This window comes from Myotis davidii, unplaced genomic scaffold (genome assembly GCF_000327345.1).
Source record: "Myotis davidii unplaced genomic scaffold, ASM32734v1 scaffold1307, whole genome shotgun sequence".
In the NCBI taxonomy this organism is placed as follows: domain Eukaryota; kingdom Metazoa; phylum Chordata; class Mammalia; order Chiroptera; family Vespertilionidae; genus Myotis; species Myotis davidii.
Genome location: NW_006298623.1, coordinates 789,037 through 808,828, shown reverse-complemented (window position 1 = coordinate 808,828; position 19,792 = coordinate 789,037). Strand labels below are relative to the sequence as shown.

Sequence of the window (19,792 nt, the reverse complement as noted above, 5' to 3'; positions counted from 1 at the left end):
TAATGGGTATAAAGCACAATGACCAGCACACAGACTGCACATTAAGTGCTCACACATGATGAAATCGATAACGATGCTTACATGGGGACAGCTACACCTCTTTAGGACTCTGTTTCCTCACCTGTTAAATGCAGGGTTGAACTCCGTTCTCTTTAAGGGCAAATTAATGATTATTTGGAAGCTTAGAGGAACTTCTAGTAGAAAACATTTGTACCTCCATTGCCTTTATATGAATTAGTCATCCTGAGAGGTCTTTAAGGGCTAGTCGGATGTTCAAATACACAGAGATAACAATTCCATTCCTGAGACCTGCACCAGCTAAGTTTCCATAGTTTTTACTTTGCCATATCTGAAACTCATGCCAAATCATAGCATTGGTCATTCTGTCTTTAACACTGTGAAATAAAAAGTGATCTTGCTTAGACTTAGCACTGTCAAAATTTTTAAGGTCTGCCTTGTAAGTCATACATAGTCACAATACCAGATATACTACTATTCAATATGTGACTCATAGTATTTACTGAATATGTCAGGATTTGAACAGTTAAAAAGTAAAGCTATTTGTTTTTTAAAGCATTTTTGAAATACATGTTTCAAAAATCAGATTTGATGACCTGTTATTTTCCTATATTTTTATTAAAAAGTGTTCTGTTTTTGTTGTTGCTATTATAGTATTTGGAGCAGATAATTTGTTTTAGACTATTGATTTTGTTTTTGCTTGAGTTTTTGAGTTTTGAGGTTTTATTTGCTGTGTTTTGATTTTGAAACTTATGCTCAGAGCTGAGTTCTTATATTGATAGCTTGAACTCAGTCTCTCGTGGGGGGTGGGTGGGAGGAGGGATGCACACATAGCTGCTAAATTGCCTGCACGTCCTCCCTCATCTGCTCTGTTATCAGTTAGAGCTTCCATGCATGTTACATTTTCAAAATAGTTTAGCACTGTTTTAATTTGTGTTATACCTGTGAAATGATAATGCCATAAATACCTCCAAAGTGGGCTAGTTTATCTTGGTTTTTAAGGGAAATCAAAAGCCCAAATTAAAAATGTATTATATAACTACAATAAAGTGCACAAATTTTAAGATGGCACAGCTCAATTAATTTTGACAAATACTCACCCTGAGTTTCCCTCTATTGCATGCCTTGCACAGGATCCTACCTGTCTACAAAAGCTCTCTGAGGGTAGGTGCTGAGCCAATCTCCCTCGCTCAATCAGTGGGAATCTTATCTAATAATAGACAAACATGGTAATTGACCTTACCTTTGCTATGCTTCCCATTGGCTAATCAGCACAATATGCAAATTAACCCAACCAATATGTTGGCCGGCAGCCACGCAGCTGAAGCGAGCAGGAGGCTTGCTTGCTCCAGTGATGGAGGAAGCCAAGGTTCCCTGCCTGCCGTGGCCCAGCTCTGGGCTCCGAAAGCAACAAAGTTTCAATTATAGAAGCTAAACAAACCCCAGATACCTGCTTTCAGCAGGCTGTGGCCACAAAGCTAGAGCTGGATCTTAGCTCCAGTGACGGCAACAAAGTTTCAATTATAGAAGGTAAATAAATCCCAGAATAAAAAGAAAAAAAGGAGATGCTGGCAGCTTCAGTCGCTGGTTTCTATCCTATAATAAAAGGGTAATATGCAAATTGACCCTAACAGCGTAACGACTGGGAATGACTGGTCACTATGACACACACTGACCACCAGGGGGCAGATGCTCAATGCAGGAGCTGTCCTCTGGTGGTCAGTGCACTCCCACATGGGGAAGCTCTGCTCAGCCACAAGCCAGGCTGATAGCTGCCAGCACAGCGGTGGTGGTGGTGGGAGCCTTTCCCGCCTCCTCAGCAGCGCTAAGGATGTCTGACTGCAGCTTAGGTCTGCTCCCTGCTGACAAGTGGACATCCCCCAAGGGTTGCCGGGCTGCCAGAGGGATGTCTGATTGCCAGCTTAGGCCCAATCCCCTGGAGAGCAGGCCTAAGCCAGCAGGTGGTCATTCTCCAAAGGGTCCCAGACTGCGAGAGGGCACAGGCAATATAATAAGATATCCAATTCATTAATTGGATATCTTATTATATTGCCTGACTGCTTTTGTTAGTATCTCAGACCTGGAGAGAGATAATGAGGTTAAAGGTTGTCAGCACCTGCAGCAACCATAAATTAGCTGTCTTCTTAAGCTCAGTTCAGTGCTGAGAGAGAGAAAGAGAGAAAAAGAGAGGGAGGGAGAGTGAGCGAGCACTGTCCTGGGCAGACTGGGAATCCTTCCTGAAAATAATATCCTTCATTATTTAACAGTTTTTAGTGAGAGTGAGTACACAAAGATTAAGTGTTAATTTAAAATATGTCTTGCTAATTGGATACCACATTGTGATCTGGGATAAGTATATTATGTAGTATATTATTTTAGTAAAATGTCAAGGAAAAACAAAATGGAAAAAAGTAAAAAGACATGTAGCATGCTTATGAGAATATATCACTCTTTTGTATGCCTGGATCACAGTAGGATAACGGCTATAATAAACAAACAGACTCAATTTAGTGACTTACATATACAGGTTTTAGCTGTTACTCATGCACAGGTCAAATGGGTGTTGCTGGTCCCATGGCTCTTCTGGACCTCTCTTCTCCACGTGGAAGCTCAGAGAACCAGGCTCCTTCCCTCTGGGGGTTCTTCCAGCACCAAAGGCCTGGGCCTCTCTCTTTGACATTCTGTACTCAGCCCGCAGGTGAGTGAAGAGAAAGCTGGCAGATCATGAACTGACATACATATGTCGGCTTACAGACCTTTAGCCAGAATTTAGTTACTTGGCTGCACACAGCTACAAGGCAAGCTGGACTATGCTGTGTGCCAAGGAGAAAAATGAACCAATGATAAAAAGCTGCGTTTTGTTTGCTTGTTTGTTTTTGCCAGAGGGCTAGTACTATCTTTTTCCTTCCTATGAACTGTTATGCTCATTTTTTTGTATGTTTTAATCACCTTAACCATTTCCCTGATCCCAAATCCCCAGCCTTTAGCAACCACTAATCTCCTTTTATGAGTTTAGGGTTTTTTTTTTGTTTGTTTGCTTCTTGTTGTTATGTTGTGTTTTGTTTGTGTGTGTGTGTGTGTGTGTGTGTGCGTTTAGATTCCACATATAAAGGAGATCATACATATGAGTGTTTTTCTGAGTTGTCTCATTTATCATAATGCCTGTAAGATTCATCCATGTTGTCAAAATCAGCAGGATTCCCTTCCTCTTTTTTTTTGGCCCAATAATATTCCATTTAATTATACATTTAATTATACATTTTCTTTTATCCATTCATCCATTCATGGACATTTAGGTTGCTTCCATGTCTTGACTATTGTAAACAATGCTGCAGAAATCTCTTTGAGATAGTGATTTCATTTTTTGGATATATACCCAGAAGTGGAATAGCTGGACATATGGTAGTTCTCCTTTTACATTTTTGAGGAACCTCCATATTGTTTACCATAGTGGCTGCACCAATTTCCATTCCATCAACTATTCATGAGATTTCCCTTTCCTCCACATCCTCACCAACACTTGTTATTTTTTTATGATGGCCACTCTCATCATGCTTTTGACTTGAATTTCCCTGATGATTACTGATATTGAACACCTATTCATCTACCTGGTGGCCATCTGTATGTCTCCTTTGAATAAATGTTTATTCAGTTCCTCATCCATTTTGTAATTAGATTGTTTGTTTTTTGGTTATTAAGGCTTATTTTTATAATTGTTTTTAAATTTTAAAAATGCAGTTCTCCAAAGAAAATCTCTTCTGTTTGACAGTAACTGAAATTTTTACTTTAAGAGGAAGCCATAGCAGGTACTAAGCTAGACCAGAGAAACTGGTTGGGATTGCAGAGTAGGGTGTGGGTATGACTTGGACTTAGTTTAGGTTGCCAATACTTGTGTTTATTCCCCAAGTAGCAAAAAAGCAGAACAAAATGTATAAGCAACACCAGGCGTGGGTGAGTGGGCACAGCATTTCATGCCTCCCTTATGGACATTGACCAAGAGTTGGTGACATTCACGGAGGAAGAGCTCTTTAAGGTTGGAGGAGCATGAGGACAATGAACTTGTTTCTGTCTATTCCCAGCCATGTCACTGCCCAGAAACAGCTTCTATGTCTGTCCATAGCTATGAACGCACTACTTAAGAACTGTGTCACCTTGTAGTAATATCCAACTTCTGATCATAATGATCATTTCTGTGTCAGCACTGGAATGACCTCCCTTACCTGGGCCTGAACCTCAGGACCAAGAGGTTTGCCATTCATGCTTAAGCTGGGGCTTCCCACAGGTAAGGCTAGCTGTGGCTACCACAGGTGAAAGCCATTATCCTAATTCTAGATACTAGGTTTTGGAATAAAAAATGCTTTATTAAAGGGGAGAGAATGTCTAGCTGACAAGATAAACTGATAGGCTTTGTGGTATCTTTATTTTCCATTAGAGTGATTTTTAAAATCTTTTTCTTTTTTACAGACGTGGGAATCAATAAATAAGCACCTTTTTTTGCACTGTGATGTGCAGAAACAAAGAAGTGTAGAATTCAATATGATTATGCAGCCTCATGAGCATCACTTTAGAGAACATCTCTTTAGAAATGTTTTCTATCTTCAAGTGAACAATCTCTTACATTTCTTTCCCATTAACAGTGTCATGCAAGTTAAAAAAGTGGTTGGTTTCATTAGGTAAGGGAATTTATCAAACTGAAAATAAAACTGAAATCATGCATTTTGGCAGGTTTTCTTCCAGTACAGAGGGAAATAAATAAGCATGTCAAGTGAAAAAGCAGTCACCTGAAGATTTGTTTTGCCTCCCATTTGGGATTGATACAGAATTGAACCACTTCCTGAAGAACTCAATGTTTCCTCTATGCCCCAGCTGCACCCAATATGAGCTTCTAGCCTGACGTCATCGGCCTAAACAGTTGCCTTCTTCCACTTGATTTCAAGAGCTTTAACAACCAGTTGGTTCTGTGTCTAATGCATGTTTGTATGTCTGGTACATGATAAATTGGTTATGTGAATAAATATGGGAAAAACTTCAGTTAAAGGCACATTGATTCTACCATTTATAAGAATTTTCGTTTTGAAATATTTTCAGAGATATTTTTCTTTTTTAAAATATGTTCTTATTGATTTCAGAGAGGAAGGGAGATGGAGAGATAGAAACATCGATGAGAATCATCTCTCTGCTGCCTCTTGCACGCCCCCTACTGGGGATCGAGCCCACCAGGAATCGAACCATGACCTCTGATGGGTCTATGTGCTCAACCACTAAGCCACAATGAGCGGGTAAGACTTCTTTTTTTAAAGGAAGGGGCAATTAAAAAAAAAAAAAAGCTTGCCTCCAATTCCATGTGTACAATTAGTCCCTTTTATCTAAAATCTAACAATTCTAAATATAACATTATTTTACACATTCAAAGACATAGGAGTTTTCTTTCATAAATGTTATTCTCTTTCTTTGTTAAAGGGAAAAATGATCTTGAAAAACCAACTAAATTCACTTTTCTCCATGAGTTTGTCATCAGAGTTTAAACAGGTTCATATATCTCCCTTTAATCTGTGTGCTTTGACTATAGGATGTGAGACTTTCAACAGGGAAGGTAACAAGAATGGGTAAATCATTTATGATTTGTGTCTAGAGTACATTACCAAAAGACAAGTTTTTTAACCTTTTTTTTTAAATGGCCCACACTGTGTTTTTCTCTAAATTTCCTCTCCATTTTTACGGGCAATGGAACCTTTCATAGACATCACAGAATTGGTATAAAGAGCTTTTATTGGATCTTTAACCTGGAGTTTTTACTTCCAATGAGTCAAAAATATTATCCCATTCAAATCTGAGTCAGAAATGAGTCAGATGGAGTTGTATCATGAAAATGAAAATGATTTCATTTCAAAAGAATGAAGATTTCTATTCTACTTTATGAAAGTTGCCATTGAATGCCTAAAGCTCATTCCAGGGTGCCGTTTCATAGTTATGTGTAGGTCTGGAAAGATACACTGTAATATTGCCAACTACTTTGTGCCTATTGGGAAGTTTTTTTTCACCTAACTTCTTTCAATGTTGAAATGAAAGTGGTTACTACCCTTATCAGTTTATTAGGATTACAGTGACATCTTGTGGCATTTCATTTTCCCATTTAAAACTTGCCCAGGTGAAAATCTAACACTTAGTTCTCGCTAAAGAATTTTAGCTTTATTAATGTAATATAGATATACACTTTTTAAATGCCAGAAACTATTATTTGAAGTAGAAGCCAACTGAACAAAATTCATTTTACCTTATTTGGTTCAGCCGACATTTCTGAATGATTTCAATCAAAAAATATATTTTCTTTCAAAAATATCAAGATGTAGCATTTATTTTAAATTTTCTCCCCGTGGTACCATTATGATATAGGAATAGCCCTAGAAATTGTTTTTAAAGATAATGAAAGTCAAAATTAAAAATCTGCTGCTACTGAGGTATTGTGTGATTGTAGCTTCTATGAATTGGTTAGACAAGCTAATTAAAACACTATTAGTGGAGGAAATATTTTTATTGAAAGAAAAAAATGTTAGGGCAAAATTAAACCTCTGCCATTTAAATCCAATAATTATCAGCCTCGTTATAGACTGCCTTCAATTAAGATGTGCAATAAGCTACTTTAAGAGACATAATTTTTAAAAAAAGATATACTGAATTCAGGATGCCTAACCTCCCACTCAGTCCTTCACACACACACACACACACACACACACACACACACACACTCCAGTCAGTAAATTCACTTCATGTGATGGATACGAGAAAAATTCTTTCAGGTGTTTTTTTTAATGATCAACTCTAGTTTACTTCAGGTACTGGAGAGCCATTTTGCTGATAATAATTGCCATTTGCAGGTAGTTTGTCAATATTTGCTTTTCTATATCCTTCTTTTCCTCCCACACCCTCTTTTTGAATTTGAACTTTTAAATAACTCTTCTGATAGCCAATGCAAGCAATTTCTTCTGGAAATTATAGGTGACATTTCCACTTGCTATGTACTTTAATAAATATGATTCCTTCACAAGACTTGCTATGAATAATATGCAATTTCCAATTCAAGACATCAATTGTAAAACACTCCTTTGTTTTAGTGCTGCTATTTAAGAACAAATCATTGTCAGTTCAACTGTGACATAATCAATAGAAAGATTACTTTAAACTCATTCAAAACATTATGTTTTTTAGACTTATTTAAACAAATTTTATTCTATGTCATACTTATGTATATTTTCCGATGAAAATATAAGCAAAATACAATGTTTTTTTTAAATATATTTTATTGATTTTTTACAGAGAGGGAGAGAGATAGTTAGAAACATCGATGAGAGAGAAACATCCTGCACATCTCCCACTGGGGATGTGCCCGCAACCCAGGCACATGCCCTTGACCGGAATCGGACCTGGGACCTTTCAATCCGCAGGCTGACGCTCTATCCACTGAGCCAAACCGGCTTTGGCCAAAATACAATGTTTTTAAAATACAGAGTGAAGCTCCAAGTCATATTCTGTGATGTCCCTGCTGGCCCAAGACCATTGTCCTCTATGCCACTAAGAGCATTGGTGACACAGCCACACCCAGTATGCAACTTCTGTCTCTAGGACTTTCTTCTGCCAGTGGTTCTCAACCTTCCTAATGCCGCGACCCTTTAATACAGTTCCTCATGTTGTGGTGACCCCCAACCATAAAATTATTTTCGTTGCTACTTCATAACTGTAATTTTGCTACTGTTATGAATCGTAATGTAAATATCTGATATGCAGGATGTATTTTTCAGGGGTCGCGACCCACAGTTTGAGAACCTCTGTAAGCTATTGACACTGATTCCACAAGTTTTGAAACTGGCATTTTATTTTACCAAAAGAAAATTTCAATGGAAGGTTTTCAGACAATAAGCAGGGTTTACAATGCTTCCTAAAATAGTGATTACGTTTGTTTTACTAATGGTTTGTTGGCTGAGAAGCCAAGGGATTACCGTTAGACAATCATCATTCGACAAGAAGGAGGGGGGGGGGGAAGGAGACATATATAATACTCTTTGTAATACTTTAAGCAATAAAACAAAATAAAAAAAGATTACTGTATGCACAAGCAGTGTTATCTAAAGTCACTACTGGCTTTATCAGCAACTGTAAAACACCATTGTTCGCTCCATTTTCATAAATGTTAAAATGTGAAAAATGATGTGCATAGTAGAGCTAAAATATGGTGATGTTAATGCTAATAGCTAGCCTTTCATGAGTGACTGCTATGTGTCAGGTACTACTTAAATTATTAACATAATCCTATGAAGTAGGTGTTATTTAAATACAGCTAAGCATTAAACAATTTGTTTGAAGGCAGACATCTAGCAAGTGGTAGAGAGGGTGTTTAAAATTGGTTCTCTGTCATTTCACAGTGCATTTTTTACCCATAGGTATCAGGTTATAAATATTTAAACAGCAAATACCAAAAGAGGGGGTCACTCAATCACATGAAAAAAGATAATCTCTTCATCAGCAATTTTCCTTGAATAATAGACAGAGCAAAGAGCAATTGTGTGAACAAATGCCAGGCTTATATATTTGTGTATTATCACAAAACTTTCAGAATGGGAGATAAAATATTGTCTATTGGAGGAAGAGAGAAAACTGCTAGATCAGCTAGAAGCTGCAATGACTGCAGAAGAAACATTTTCTGGAAAATGCCATATGTCACAAATAACCACTTAATTTTTCCCCAAATAAACAAAACCTCTGCAATTTTCAAAGAGAGGGAAAGTTTATCTATACTTAATGTATAGAAAAGAGCAAATGTGGACAAAGGAAAGTACACATTTTGTTTTGCACTGGTTTTGTTTTCATTAATTTCACATTCTTTTCACATCCATGGACCTCTGTCTCGTCAAAATGAGTAACTAATATGAACATAATGCACCTTTGGCTTAAGCTTATTAATGTTCAACTATCTTTTATAGTTTGAACCAAAGTAGTTAATAAAAAGCATTAAACTGATTCTTCTGGGAAAAATCTCTTTTCCTGTCTTCATAAAGACACAGATTATTTCCCATAGCTATGTTTATGTGCATGTGGAAGCTTCAACATGCCCTCAAGAATAACTTCGTTGGTCCTGATTAGATAGCTTAGTTAGTGTTGTCCTGATATGCCAAGGTTGTGGGTTCAATCCCTGGTCAGGGTATATATAAGAATCAACTAACGAATGCATAAATATGTGAAGCAACATATCAATGCTTCTCTCTCAAATAAATGAATGCATGAATAAATAAATAAATAAATAAATAAATATAACTTAGTTGGCAGACATTAAACAAAGCCACAGGGCTAAGTAACATACTCTCTGTGTTTGCACATTAGGAGAAAAGATAGGGGAAAAGCTTATTGACATTAATTATGGAAATAATTTTTTTTGGATACCATACCGAAAACACAGACAACAAAAGAAAAAATAACAGTTGGGATTATACCAAACTAAAAAGCTTCTGCACAGCAAAGAACAATCAACATGGTGAAAAGGCAACTTACAGAATAGAAAAAAAATATTGGCAAACTGTATATGTAATAAGGGATTAGTATCTAAAACATGTAAAAAGCAAAATCAGTATTTCGAAGAGGTATCTGTACTCCCATGTTTATCTCAGGATAATTCATAATAGCTCAGATATTGAAATAACCTAAGTGTTAATCAATGTATGAATGGATAAAGAAAATGTAACATATGTATATATAAATGTATAATTATATAGAAACACAAATGCAAATGAATGTTATTCAGCCATAAGAAAGAAGAAAAATCTACCATTTATGACAACATGGATGAATATGGAACATTATGCTAATGGAAATAAGCCAGACAGAGAAAGAAAAATACTGCACAATCTCATGAGGAAGAAGAGGAAGAAGTAGAGGTAGAGCTCATGAAAACAGAGTAGAATGGTGATTACCAGGGGCTAGGGCTGGGGAAAATCAAGTGATATTGGTCAAAAGGTACATACTTTCAGTTACAAGATGAGTAAGTTCTGGGAATATAATGTATAGCTTGATGACTATAGTTAAGAATACTATATTGTATGCTTGAAATTTGCTAAGAGAGTAAATTTCAAGCATTTTCACAACAGAACAATAAAAAGTAACTATGTGTTAATTTGATTGTGAAAATCATTGTACAATAGGTAGATATATCAAATCATCACATTGTACACTTTAAATAAATATAATTTTATTTGTCAGTTAGACTTCAGTAAAGCTGGAAAAAAGATTTAGTTTAAAAACAAAAGATGCATAATTGTTGTTGATGTCTTCCCAAACAACATGTTCAAAGAGAAAGAAGTTTTCATAAACTATGCACACTGTGTGTGTGTGTGTGCAGCAATGTATACATTTTAAAATAAATGAAACTGAACCATAAAATATTACTTTTTCAATAGAAAAAATATATAAACAATGTCAAACGGCAGGGAAAACTTGGTACTATCAAGTACTTTATTTTTAGCCACTCCATTAACATGCTACTATCAGGGTTTTATTTAAGGGACATCTGAATTGTATTGAAATATTTTAAGGTAAACATTCTGAATGCTAGAGCTTAATCTTATATTAACTAAAAAATTGTATTTTGGGCTTTATGCTAGTCTAATGATGTTGACTCTTCCTTATAGGTAATTCATTTAGTTGACTAATAGACACACAGATATAGCAAATATGTAATGTTTAAAAAGTAGAGACCCAGTAATGAGGAATATCACAAACCCGGAATAACAATCCTGAATCAACATCAGTTAGCCTGATCTGTGTACACTCTAAATGAAAACAAAAGCGCTGTTCTACAATAACCTCAGCTTTATGAATAAACTATAAGTTTTCTGAGAATAGAAGCTGGAAATGATTCAGTGTTTAAGTACTGTGTCCTTGGGTATTCATAAATTCTTTTGTGGGCTTTGCCTATAAATGTCTCTATATTTTTCAAGAGTATATTTCAAGTATTCTAATGTGCAGAGGAAGTCTGCACTTTCCCATACTAAGTAACGGGGGAAAAGCTTTAGAGCAAAACCATTTTTCTCACTTTGTATAAGTTCACTGCATTCTTAATGTAGACTACTGCTCCGTCCCCCAATTAGCTCCAAGTTGTATGAAAATTATACCTTTTTCTGTTTCCATGCATAAAAATATCCAACATGTAAACCTTATATTACCATCTGGAGTCCATGGACCAACAGCAATGGCATCATGCTACACTTGTTAGAAATGCAGGTTCTTGGTCCTCCCCACCCCCAGACCTACTACATGAGAATCTGCTTTATGATCCCGAGGTAATTCTAATACGCAGAACGTCTGAGAAGCACGAATTTACGGCACTTCATTAATTGACCTAATTTTCTGTAAGTTAACTCTATCTAAACAAGCGGTATAAAGTATTCCACATGCGTTCTTTACTTAGCAATGGACGAGATTTAGTGTGTAACAAAATCACCAATGGCACTTGTTAAAAATACAGATTTTCAAGTTTTTCCTCAGAGTTTAAAATTCAATAAGTCTGCAGTCAAGCCTGATTTCCCCAAATCACGACTCTCCTGAACTGATTTAAAGTTAATGATAATGTCAATTCTAGTTAAACAGCTCCAAATCATAGCAAAATACCTATAAGAAGAAAATCACATCCAAGCTGTTTTGGTCAAATCTTTTAATGTTTTGAATTCTTTCTGAAACTGTGAATCATAGAATAAAAAATTTGGTATTAAGTGTGCGTAGTTCCATTCCTAGAACATGATGAGATCATTTTTTCTTTTTTTTCAACCCAACCTCCAAAAGGAATACCATTATTTCAGCCAATGGATGACAAAGCAATTTACTAGAGACCTGCCCCCACTGGAATCAACTACTTCTTGTTCTAGAAATAAGATCAATATATTCTGTACTTATAACTCTCCAGAGGCCTCAAACAAATGCACCAGGAGCCATCAGGTAATCAAGGAAAAACAAAAATGTGATACCCAATTACAGACATTCAAGTTAAAAAAACCCAAAACCTCTTAGAACAAACAAGAACACCCCTGAGTGGGCGGGGGGGCGGGGGGTGGTGTATTCAGCCCAAACCCTGTTGATTTCTGGAATCTGTACCAGCACTTTTTTTCTAGTTCATTTTCTGGTTACATACATACCTTAGAGCATATTTTTATTATTAATTTGCTTGCATGGTTTACTTTGAGACTTTTGAGAACTTGGTTGTAGTTCAGATTTCACTTGCAGCAGCAAAACATGGTGATACACCAACCTTATAATCGATGCCAGGCTGCTGAAGCCACATGGGTTTTTAAAGATACGGCCAATAAACCATAGCTGTAAGTGCTGGGTTTGCATAGCCCTATTTTTTTCTAACAAGCTTTGTCGTGTAGCCACACAGAAGATGTCCAGTTTGCATTCTTCTATATCACACTATATACCTTTTTCAGAGAAAAAACAATCAGAATTTTTGTGAGGCACCCGTCCCCATTTCACTTGTTGCTGCATGTTATATATACTAGTAAATATACAGTGCTCATTTACTTTGGTGCCTTGAGTCTGCCTGCTGATAAACGATGTAAGATGTCCTTGTCTTAAATTTGGAAGACTCACTGTTTCCAAATTTCATCCAGAGGTATTTTTATACAACTTCTGAAATAAAAAAAGCAGACCTGCTCACGTGTTCACTATGTACTTTTATTTTAAACACCAGCACAACAAACACAATGACGTGACAAGACGGTTACCTCAATAATACTGATAACATTCCTTGACAAGTTGGTTTATAATTTACATACATTATTTTTTATCTGGAGTTAATTCTAAATATTATCTTAAGCTATACTATAGAACACAAACCTTAAACATATGCCAGTTGCAAACATAATGTGCTTAGTTACTATTTTTCTTGTTATGTAAGTGAAATGATTTAAAGTTCCTCGAAATCATGTCCATTTGTGTTCATTATTTCGGGATGCATGACTCGTCCCATGAACAGGATTGTTCCTGCATTGGGTTGGCAGTAAACAAAAGAGGGGATAAACAACAACAAAAAAGATATTTATATTTAAACAGGGGATATTTATTTGTCTTCTTTCTTACAACAAGCAATATTCTAAAAATGAAAATATGTTATTTTCATTTTTTCAAATATCACTTAGACATTAGAAATTATCCAATAAACAATGTGGGGAAATGTTCTCAATTTTACAAAATTATTCTCTTTAGCCTATTAAAAAAGTTCTGTCCTCCTAACAGACTTACCTGTTTTCTTATTCCTGATAAGAAAGAAAAATGGATGGTCCACAATCACTTGAGGATACAGCACAGCCATCCTACTAATGGCAATCATTCCTAAGTGCAGAGAGAAGGTAATTACATGTCTGTGATGTGCAGGGACTAATGAGTAATTTCTCCAAACCATCTATATTTAATGCAAAGGCAATGGTTTACGGGAAACATGACTTTAAAGACTTAAAGAGAAAAATTATGAAGGTGCTAACATTTCTACTTGACTTTGAACACCCCCCCACACACACACACACATACACCACATAGTTTCCTATCTCTACCCCACCAAAAAATAACAGGACAATTTATTCTGCCCCTTACAAAACTTTTAGTCCCAGTCTTAAATACTTGTTTTTACTAAAATGATCTTTCAGATAAAGGAAGAGAGAAGAAAAAAACTAAAAAAACTAAGAGGTTTTTTTTTTATATTCTCAAATTATTATTTCTTTAGTCTGAAATGGGTCTTTTTACATAGCAAATCCCCAGGCTTCTAGTAAGTGGCCAGAATGGCAGTGATTAAAGGGAAAATACAGCAGTGAGAGACTCAATGTGTTTCCTACAGCTGGGAAACTGAATTTCTCTGAGATCCTTATTATAAATGAGCCTTTTATACTTGCTGCTGGGTGATTCAATTGTCAGAAAAGGTCACTATTAAATTATGTGAGTGTTAAGCTTTCTTGATGCCTGAGACTACTGTGTTTCTATTTCCTTCTGAAAATGTTGTTTTAACTTGTGCTATCCTTCAAATGAACAAATTTATGCAAAGGTAGAAATAATGTATGCAAATATGATATTACATTTGAAAACAAATCCAACCAAATAAAAGGAGAAAAAAAAGGCAATTCTCATTTAACTAGGGAAGTCAGAATAACCGAAATGATCAAGGATCTTTGCCATTTTTGCTTTGTATGCATGGTTTATGTCAAATTCCTTGGTTATTTATTTAAAATTATTATTTCATTGGTATTATTATTTAGTTAAAATTATTTATTAAATTCTATCAGATACTCTTGTTTATGTATGTGCTTTTAAAATAAAAGCTTTTTAAAAATATATATTTTTATCTATTTCAGAGAGAGGAAGGAGAGGAAGAGAGAAAGAAACATCAATGAGAGAGAAACATTCATCGCCTGCTCCTGTATGCCCCCTACTAGGGATCAAGCTGATAACCAGGACATTTGCCCTGACTGCGAGTTGAACCCTGACCTCGAGGTGAACCATGACCTCCTAGTTCATAGGTGGATGCTCAACCACTGAGCAACACTGGCTGAGCTAAAATCTAAACTTCTCACTGACAAAATTATAAACTAACTTCCACAAGTAATTAAGTAGGAAGAAAAATGTTTAAATGGGCAGCAGGGAAAATTTTAAGATAGTGAAACAGGAAGCACAGCAGGAAAATCTATCCTACAGAGCTGACAATGCCCTGCGCTTATTTATCAGAGAGAAAATGGGACATGGGAACTACCGCACATGGGGCCCAGGAGTGAGTACACGCTTCGTAGCTTACTTAGAAAATTCTACTTGCTTCAGCATTAGCTAGACTTCTAAGTGAGAGCCGAGCCAGGGCAGTCATTTTTTTGGCTTGGCTCTAAAAATGACCCCTGTCCCCTACCCATGACTGCTTCAAAAATACAAATCAAAAAATGGTGAGAAGATTGTAGAGAAGAACTGGGCACCTGAGGTGGCGGCAGCCTCCGAGCCCTCTTCATTCACCTCGATGAAGGACTTGTGAATTGCCTTGGAAAGGAAAATCTCCTTATTATCTGCAGAAAAGAGAGGATGGAAGCATTCTTCAGTTTCAGAGATAGGAAAGCCTTTAACTCTTTAGTTAAAAAGATTTGAAAAGTATAAGAGACATACTATACTAATAGTATATAAACAATTATATCTAACATAGAAACATTGTAAGATTACATTTACGATTTGAGAGAAGCATCGAAGATGTGTATTCTGATTAGTCCTCATTTTATATTCTCTTTTCCCTGCAGTAATTTTCCCATTGTTTATTTTCTGTAAGCCAGAGGAAGTGGAAAGTGGCTCTGCTTTAATAGCAATTCAAATTAGCTCATAGCTCAATATAAAAATATCTTACACGTTGCATTCTAATTTAAAAGTTAAAAACACAAATGAAAATAGGTAGAAATCCAGATATAACCAAAATAAGAGATTAAAAAAATCTAACCTCTAATTACTATGGTAATGTAAATATATTTGGCAAAGAACAATAAAAACAATTTTTAAGTTGTAGAAATGTGAATACATAAAGAAGTTACTTTCCATTATCAGTCCATCGGTTTATTTGAGGATTACCCTAAAGTCAGAGGAAATAACACATTTTCAGTATTAAGAGGACTGCTTTTGACTTTGAATTGTCTTTCTATATACACTTACTTTTTAAAAAATATATATTTTATTGATTTTTTAAAGAGAGGAAGGGAGAGGGATAGAGAGTTAGAAACATTGATGAGAGGGAAACATCTATCAGCTGCCTCCTGCACACTCCTTACTGGGGATGTGCCGGCAACCAAGGTACATGCCCTTGACCGAAATCGAACCTGGGACCCTTGAGTCTGCAGGCCGAAGCTCTATCCACTGAGCCAAACCAGTTAGGGCATATATACACTTACTTTTAAATAAATGGCTGTAATCTGGTGAATTGTGTTCTCTCAAAATTCATATGTTGAATTTCTAATCCCCAAGACTTCAGAATGTAACTATATTTAGAGATAGACTCAAGTTAAAACGAGGTTAAACAAATATTACTGTGTCCTCTTAAGAAGAGGAAATGTGGACACAGATAGGTACAGAGGGAATGATTGTTAATTTTACATATCAACGTGACTGGACCATGATATTTTTGCAGATATTTGGCCAAAAAACATATTCTGTGCATTTCTGTGAAGAGGTTTTCTAGATGAGATTAACATTTACATGGGTGGACTTCGAGTAAAACAAACTACCCTCATAATGTGGGTAGGTCTCATCCAATCAGCTCAGACCAAAGACTGACCTCCTCTGAGCAGGAAGGAAACGTGCCAGACTACTGCCTTTGGACCTGAACTGAAACTTCCCTCTGGGTCTCCAGTCTGCCAGCTTATCCTTTATATTGTGAATTCCCAAAGTCTTCACACTATGGGAGCCAATTCCTTAAAATAACTCTCTCTCTCTCTCTCTCTCTCTTCTCTCTCTCTCTCTCCTCTCTCCCCTTCCCTCCCTCCCTCCTCTTCTCCTTCTCCTTCTTCTTTTTCTTTATCTCTCTTTTGATAGGTAGTAGATAGATACATACATACATCATACATACATGCATGCATGCATGCATACATACATACATGAGAGAGAGAGATAAAGATAGAGATTTTTCCTACTGGTTCTGTTTCTCTGGAAAACCTTGACAACATGTGAAGCCATAGGGGGGAGAAGGCAGCCATCTACATGCCAAGGAAAGAGGACGCAGAAGAAACCCACCCTCAAGACACCTTGATCCCACACTCCCTCCCCAGAACTGTGAGAACATAAATGTCCATTGTTCAAGCCACTCGGTCTGTGGTATTTCATTATGGCAGCCCTAGCAACTATACAAGACAATAGCTTTCAACCTTGGGATTCTAGTTTCCCCCAAGATTAAACAAAACAAAATGGTGCCTGAAATACAAAAATAAAACATAGCACAAGGAAGCAAGATAAAGAATTACTCAAGTTTGTACCCTACCCCCTGTCTTCCCAATTGCAGGAGGTCTAATTCAAACCTAAGATAAATAACTTTGCTGCTGATGCCCAGCATCATTCAGTAAAAGTGCAATTGATTTCTCATTAGGCTGTTTAGTAAGATTTTATAACTAACCAAGTTCTATCCACAACGTACATTTTATTTTCAAGTTTTCAAAAACAATTGTCTTAAATGGATAGGGAATGATGTTCAGCAACATTTTGGGTGCAGCTGTTACACAGCATCTGCTTATTTTGAATAAGTCCCAAGACAACTGAGTGACATCTCTGAACATACTTTTAACAGGGATATTACTTCTTCAGATCATATTTAGGATTCAGATATAAGCACTGAATTATGACTTGGTCCATCTCAAATACTATGCTATCTTCTAGAATGCATTTGATGACTGGAAGAAAAATAAAAAGCAATAAATTTTTTACGTTAAACAATTATAATTAGCTCTCTCAAATCTAAAAGACTCATTGTTTTTTTTTTTTAACAAATAAAAAGAAACAGTAAACTATATCAGTAGTTAACTGATGCCGTATTATTTTCAGACTCTGCTGCCCATATTCATCAGTCTGACAGTGAAGGGAAGGTCATCCACCAAGAGCCAACATTATGGCTCTAAATGCAAAAGTGACAGAACCCACGTCCTAAATGGTAATGAGTGCCCACATTGCCAGCTAAGTCCTCTTCAAATACTGAGGGGAGTTCTCAACAATACCATGTGGTATGTCAGCCATATCAACTCGCCCAGAGGAAAGCGCCTCCAATAGCTCCTGAGCCTGATCTGCTAGCTGTACAAGGCATCTTGAAAGAAGGAATGTTGCCCCTTCAACTCTGACCTATGTCCTAAGTGTACCTTCTCTAGTCACCGAATCTCTGATATGCTCTCAGTTACCCACACAAAGTGCTGGAGAGGGAAGGGGCACTGCTAGATACTGTGACAGAAAGATCAAGAAAACAAGGATGCTGAGGGTTCTTGCAAGAGAGTATTATATAAAAAGATAATGAAATGCATCTATATATATAAAAGCCTAAGTGACCCTTATGATGGAATGACTGGACTGATCAGAATGACCATTGTTCACCAGAATGACTAGTCGCTATCATGTGCACTGACCTCCGCTCAATGCAGGAGCTGCCTCCAGCTGGCAGGCCCTGATCACCAATGGGGCCTGCTGGCCAACATCCCGGTCCCTCCCGATCAGGGCCGGCCCCGGGCTGGGATGGGGAACCGGGGGTGGGTGGTGGCAGATGCACCCCCTTTTCCAATGAGCCAAGGGCCGGCGACCAACCTCCCCTGTCCCTTCCCCCATCCCTCCCCTTGGCAGGCAGGCTCTGATCGGCCAGCTGCAGTGGCGGTTGGCCCCTACCCCCAGTCCCTCCCGATCAAGGCCTGCTAGCCAACCTCCCAGTCCCTCCCCCACCAGCTGGCAGGTCCGGATCTCCTGATTGGGCTGGGCTGGGGAACTGGGGGTGGGTGGGGTGGACACAGGCAGTGAGGGAAGGTGGGGGGCAGGCAGAGAACCAGGCAGTGGTGGTGCGTGGGTGGCAAGGGAAGGAGGAGCCAGGGAGGTGGGGAAGGGGGGAACTTGATCAGCCCTGATTGCCTGCCAGGCCTAGGGACCCCATTCATGCATGATTTTCATGCACCAGGCCTCTATTCTTTAATAAGATGCATGAAGAAGAGAGCATTCACAGAGAAAGAGAACATATCTAAAGATACAGATGAGAATTTTAAAGAATCACAAAAATACTATGTATAATTTTCTACAGATAAACTTTATGAGGTGTACTTTATTTACTATAAACTGTATCTATTTATAATACACAGTTTGGCAAGTTTTGAGAGATGTTTACATCTGTGAACCCACCTCCACAAATAAGACATAATATTTCCATTCCCCCCCCAAAAAAAACTTTTGTACTTTTGTATGCAGATAATTTTGAACAGGTTTGCCATCAGCTGGACACTTTTATAGTAATGTATAAATTGTAAGATTGAACCAAGGAAAAAAAACAGTAGATCTGAATAATCCAGTAACCATTAAAGTACTAGTTGAATCAGTAGACAAAAACTTCCCCATCCTCAAAATTAAAAACTCGAAGCCTAAATGGTTTTCTGGGTGATTTTAACCAAACCTTCAAGGAACAGATACAAATTTCTGTTAAAAACAACATTTTAGGTGCTAGAAAGAGAATAAAAGTAATCTAAGTCATCTACAGATAGTCTTACCTTGCTATTAAAATTGAGTAAGGGCAGTCTAAGGAAAAATATATAACCAAACTCGCCTATTAACATGGAGGTATGGGTTTTTTGTTTTTTAAATATATTTTTATTGATTTCAGAGAGGAAGGGAGAGGGAGAGAGATATAGAAACATCAATGATGAGAGAGAATCATTGATCGGCTGCTTCTTGCACACCCCACACTGGGGATCGAGCCTGAAAACTGGGTATGTGCCCTCACCTGGACCATGACCTCCTGGTTCATGGGTCGAGACTCAAACACTGAGGCACGCCAGGCACATCTGACGGTTTTGAGTGACAGTCCCTTCAAGCCTCATGAGCACAGTTAAGCAGGAGGGCATTTCCCTGCAGGCCCACTGGGAGGGGTGGCGGAGAGACGGCTTTCAGGACACCCAGGGCGCTCAGATGATGCAGAAGTCACCGCCAATTCACATGCTGTATGAAGAGGAAATGGTGAAAGTTCACTGAGTGGAGAAGGAAATAAAAATACAGTCATGTTGGA

At 37.3% G+C, this 19,792-nt stretch overlaps 1 protein-coding gene across 3 annotated transcripts in view; it reads right to left on the bottom strand.

Moving 5' to 3' along the window:
- Window positions 1-12,708: 12,708 nt before the first annotated feature.
- SERPINI1 (serpin peptidase inhibitor, clade I (neuroserpin), member 1) overlaps window positions 12,709-19,792 on the bottom strand; it is a 77,742-nt gene continuing 70,658 nt past the window's right edge. For all 3 annotated transcript variants that reach the window (XM_006774182.2, XM_015570759.1, XM_015570758.1), the window contains 3 exons: window positions 15,003-15,089; window positions 13,297-13,386; window positions 12,709-13,038 (listed from right to left, as the gene is read on the bottom strand). In XM_006774182.2, coding sequence (XP_006774245.1) covers window positions 12,962-13,038; window positions 13,297-13,386; window positions 15,003-15,089 — 254 coding nt within the window. In that variant the 3' untranslated portion in view covers window positions 12,709-12,961. The remainder of the gene's footprint in view (window positions 13,039-13,296; window positions 13,387-15,002; window positions 15,090-19,792) is intronic.